This window comes from Lactuca virosa, chromosome 4 (genome assembly GCF_052849685.1).
Source record: "Lactuca virosa cultivar CGN04683 chromosome 4, Lactuca_virosa_CGN04683_v6, whole genome shotgun sequence".
NCBI classification, from domain to species: domain Eukaryota; kingdom Viridiplantae; phylum Streptophyta; class Magnoliopsida; order Asterales; family Asteraceae; genus Lactuca; species Lactuca virosa.
Window position 1 is genome coordinate 218,548,662 of NC_136429.1, and position 5,805 is coordinate 218,554,466.

At 35.0% G+C, this 5,805-nt stretch overlaps 1 protein-coding gene across 1 annotated transcript; it reads right to left on the reverse strand.

Moving 5' to 3' along the window:
* Positions 1-661: 661 nt before the first annotated feature.
* On the reverse strand, positions 662-1,237 carry LOC145105613 (uncharacterized). The gene has a single exon (XM_079042707.1). It carries the CDS (start codon positions 1,235-1,237, stop codon positions 662-664), a length of 576 nt encoding a protein of 191 aa, XP_078898833.1.
* Between the last annotated feature and the right edge of the window lie 4,568 nt (positions 1,238-5,805).

Genomic DNA, 5,805 nt, shown 5'->3' on the forward strand with positions numbered 1-5,805 from the left:
CGAATACTCCACATCCATGGACGATAAGAGAGGTAATGGTGGTAACACGATGTTGGATGAACATTTACGATGATGTAACCATGGTTAACCCTGATTGCTTTGAAGGTGATGAATGGACCCGCATAACAGCTATGTTTAACCTCTCGATGGGAGAAGGAAAACACCGAACACGAGAAGATATTGTTGGTAAGTGGATGGATTTAAAGGAAAAAATCACATGGTTCAATCGATGGTATCATCATCTTAAAAACAGGTATCGTTATCCAAACAACGACGAAGATCTTTTAGAAATGGTTAAAGATCATTACATTTTGGAGCACGAGGGAAGTGACTTCGAGTATGAGGATGCATGGATTCTAGTTAAAAATAACAAATATTTCATGTAGAAGGCACTTTTATGTGAACTGTCTTATGTAATGTTTCGTACGGGTGTATCTCTTTTCCAATAATGTTTTATGTTTGTGTTTTATTTTTCATGGAATAAAGTAGATTTAATTAATAATATCATAAGTGCAGTTTAATACAAGCAATACAAATTACAAATACGGGAATTCATTACTTTCCTACATTAATCTAAGGACAATTTAAATCAAATGTGCTGTTGAAATCAAAAGTAGGGTACACGCTTTCGTTCCGTGACCCGCTTCCGGATGCAAATTCATCAGTCATTATGCCCTTTTGTGTAGATTTTTTCCTCCCCCCCAGATCCGCTCCCCGGTCCCCTACCCGTACAATCGTTCCTCGTGTGTCCAAATTGACCGCATGTAGAACATTCTTGTCGTATGAGACGCTCACCTTGCGACGGAATACGACCAGTGTTTCTTGGCCTACCCGGCTGACGTCTCTCCATTATGGGTGGCTTCACGGTCATCAAATCATCCGGGATCTCCCACTCAGATGGACTTGGTAAGGGGTTCACAGACTCCTCGTAAGTTTTCCTCAGTGTCTCTGTAAAGTAAGCTTTTAAAGCAAATTCCGAACAATCTTCATAACGGCTCATTGTTAGCACTTTTATGACACGGCCACAAGATAAGCCATCTATTTGCCACCGCCTACATGTACAGGTTCTTTGTTGGAAATCAACAATGACACTTTTGTGAGTAGAGCTTTTCACTTCAAATATGCTATTTGAGATAGGGTACACCATCCAATTATTACAAGCATTCTTATTAGCTTGTATAATCGTTTCAGCCCATGGGGCGAGTGTTGTTTTTGTTTCAGCTAAAAAAATAGACATAATTTCATAATATCATAAGAGTAGTAAAAATAACATTTCAAGTACTATTATATATAAAATATTAGTACCTGCAACATTACGTTTCTGAAAACTCCATTGTTGCACGAAAAATACTCAATCAACATCAATATTGGCATCTTTCTTGCAAATCTTGACATTGAATTTATCGACTTCGCACTATTTGATGTCATAAGAAAATACCGATTCCCAAGAAAATGTGCCCTGGCCCATCTTTCTGGATTGATGTTTTGTAGGTATTCCCATACACGATTATTTACATTTTTTATTTTTTTCATTCCATTATCGAATTTTTTAATAGTATACGCTTTGCATGTCTCCCAAAATAATGTGTATTGTATCGCTGCTTCCAAATTTTGCTGAAATGTTGAAATACAAATGGATACCACATATTCCATGATGGGCGTGAGGAAATATATTTGCAATTGACGTCGCTATGGATGGAGCCCTATCAGATATGATTGTAAGGTCTTCCACGTTGCCTATACATTCACGTAGTTTTCAAAGGAACCAGGACCACGTCTCCGTACATTCACTTTTGCATATGGCATAAGCAACATGCATGATTTGGTTTTGACCGTCCATTGTCACTGCGAGCAATATCGTACCTTTGAATTCACCCTTTAGGTGACCACCATCAATTATTAGGGTCGGCCTACAATATTTTATGAACGCTCGTACCTACAATTATTTTTGATTGCATTAACAAATACCAATTAGGATTCATATGTTATATTTGTTATAAAAAATATCACTGCTTACCGAGCAACCCAACGCGATAAACACGAACTCAAACCGATCATCATCGTCTGTTCTTATCTGAGTAACAGTTCCTGGATTGTGCTTCACCAAGTTGTGCAGATACGCTGGTAGTTTGGTGAATGAATCCTCTTTGGTACCTCTTAACATCAACAACGCATACTGTTTTGCCCGCCATGCCTGTTGGTATCAGATATTGATTGGAAATTTCGAATTGATGTACCTCACAATTTCATTACCCCGATAAACTCTATTATAATCTCCGGCCAATACTTCAGCGATAAAGTGCCCGAGTACCTTTTTCTTTGATTGTCGATGATTAGACTCCAAGTTTGTTGCACAACAAGTGTGTTGGTCAACAACTTTTGTGACTTGGAAAGCAGTAGTCGATTTGATTCCCCTTGCCCTAACCATCCAAGAACAATTTTCTACCAAACAAACCACCTCGAACCTCTCTTTGCTCGATCTAGTAGTCTTATATCGCTTACCTTGTTCCATGCATTGTCTTCCAATTGCAAGCTTGAGCAACTCTTTGTCATCAAAAATGTCTAGAACCTTAATCTCTTCATTTATATCCACCCTCTGACATGGAATGTTCACATCATCGTTTACAGGACACGAAGGCAATGGGGGCATACCATGAAACATGGTATCTGAATAAATAAGTTTAGGTTCATCATTAAATTCTTCTCCGTTAGAATCACTCTCTAGGCCGGATATATCCAACTTGTCACAATCCGCAAACTCGTCATATCCTTTTAGTTCACCATCATGCAAAAATGGAACTTCTTGTTTTGCAGATTCATTACCAACCTTATCCACCACATCTAGTGCTTTTTTTTGGTAAAAGTAATGATTTACACCAACATCATTAACATATGTACCAACATCATTATCACCGATATACTTATAATTCTCCGGTGTAACATACATAATCGGTTCTGGCACTACATTTACATTTTCAGCGACACCATGATATTGACTTTTACTTGGACTTTTAAAATTACCTATTGGGTTGTTGCTCCCTTTTCCACTTGATAAATTAGTTGCAGATGCCTTTCCTCTATCATTCACTTCGTTATGCGATACGCCTTCTTCAACCACCACATAGACAGACACAGATTTATCTCCGACGGTATTTATTACCTTGATCAACTTTCTAATATCACGATCATCAACAATACCACAATAATAGAGTTGTTTTGGATGTTGATAAGTCAGACTGACTTTTGATTCTTCGGGAAGACCCATCTTGCACTTCACCAAATGAACAAACTCGGTGTACGTGGTGGTTTCGTAAAATTCAACACCGAAATAAAACATTCTCGGATTGTATTCGGGTGGCCAAACATATGATAATTGGGAATTAACAAACTCTCATCTTCCATCCGTAATGAGCAATACGAAATACTCATTATGTAACTCATTATGTTAATTTTGAGAATAAAGAAACTAGAGAGAAGTGCAGTTTTCAAAATACAAAATAATTTCAAAAATATGAAATACTTAATATATATAGGGTAGGTTCAAAATAGTAATCCACTCTGACAAAAAAGTAGTCAAGTTTAACAAAACAGTAGTCCACTCTGACAAAAAAAGTAGTCAAGTTTAGCAAAACTAGTTTTTATATTTTACAAAAAAATATTTTTTAACAAAATAATTGTCAAAAAACAACTCTACATTTTATAAACAATATAATTGTTAAAATAATTCTACATCTTATAAACAATCTTTTTAATACTCTATATCACAAAAAGAATACGGTTTTTTTTTTTTAAAGCCTAATGTTTTGAATTCTTAAAAATTTTTAACAAAATAATTCTACATCTTATAAAAAAAAATTTAAAAAAAATTAAAAGCGTAGGTTTTTTCACAAAACAGTAGACGAAACCCCTAAAACAGTAGACTAAACAAAAAAAAAAAAAAAAAAAACCTTATTTTCCCCTAAAACCGTAGGCTACGGTTTGGGATACCGTAGCTCAACCGAGAGGAAACCGTAGGTTTCCCAAAACCTACGGTTTTGTAGCTTACAAATGAAAAATTATGGCGAAACAGTAGACGATTTTAGAAACCTACGGTTTCGTGGACTATATTTGAACATTTACTAATTTTTGGCTAAAATTTGATAATCACTTCCTTAATTTGACTAGATTAGTAATTATCCTTAGAAAAATTATTATGACTCGGCCATTAACATCCGTACGACGAGGATATTTTGGAAAAAAGCGTTTCGAATAAATTGATAGCTACAGTGGCATTTGGAGGGCCGTCAAAAGCTTTGTGCGCAGACACGAAAATGTCATGCGCAATTCCTCACAAAGCAATATGTGATCATCTTCATCTGGAAAATTACCAACTCCACACCTGGAATCCGTGGTTTTACTTTTTAGTTTTTAGCAAGAATCTTATTACTTGTTAAATCACTCATACTTTTCTTTATTATTTTTAAAGAAATTATTTGTCTTTATTTTATAGCAATTTGATTATAGACTTATAGTTATATCGTATCATTACAATAATAAATTAATTTGTATGATAAACCAATTCCTATATTCTAACTGTTGTCAGTTTAAATGCAATTCACGACCTGTGTCCAAAATATACGTTCGTTGTTTCAATTCCATTTTATCAACCATGGCATTTTTTTTCTTTTTGAAAAATAACAAGAACTCCAAAAACAAACATTATAAAAAAATACAAAAACTTGATGTATCAAATCTAATTCCACCAATGACTATGTTGTGCAAGTATGTAAAGAACGAATCCCTAGACAAAAAAAAAAAGATGTATTTAAATAATAATGTTTTATCTATTAACGACACATCAAAAGTTCATGGCAAAATTTAAATATATTTTAGGAGTTGTTACATGTCGTTAGTCACATCCCAAAACTCGAATTCGCCAACACTTGTTCGTTTCACTCCAATTTTGGGAGCAGTTATATACGTGTTCAAACTCACTCAAAATACTATAATATTGTATAGTTTGATTTTTAATCAGTGAAATATTAAACAAATATAAAATAATTATATCTAAACATACTATCAAGCTAAAACTAAATTAAAACAGGTTAAACATGTGACCCATTCAACTTTACATAGATTGAAAATTCCAACCAAACCAACTAATTTTGGGTTGGATTAACCTCTTCTCAAGTAATTTAATTAAACCAGGGACTAAATATGCCAAAAAAAAAAAAAAAAAAAAAACATCTTGAAAAGTCAATAGTCAACGAAGTCCTTACCTACACGTTTCAACAACTCCATCCCATGTTATGATGTTAACAAGTACTCTCCAAGAAATTCAACCCTTTATAAACCAAACCACCCGTAGGCCCATCCATATACACCCACCTCCATTTCCGATCATGGAACAACAAATCACCACCACTGAAAACTCACCACCTTCCACCACCACCATGGCTGTGCCACCAGAAACCCCAAAGAGACCACAATACAACCGATGCTTCTCCTCCTTCATGGAGATATCAATAGACCCAGGAATCAAATCCCTCTCAAGACTCGATTCAACAAAATTCAAATTAGGAATCCAGAAATGGGCCAAAGCAGTCGTTCGATACGCCCGCCAGGTCAGCGATCGCTTCGGTAGCCGCCACGTCACCAACTCAACTCCATAACAACATCATACTTGTGTTGCATTTACATACATGTAATTACTCCAATCGGTATATATATTTTTCAATGGAATCAAGATTTTTTTGTTGAGCTCTATATTGATTTGATTAATTCATTCATAAAACAAACTTTATAAACAAAAAGAAAAGAACAAAC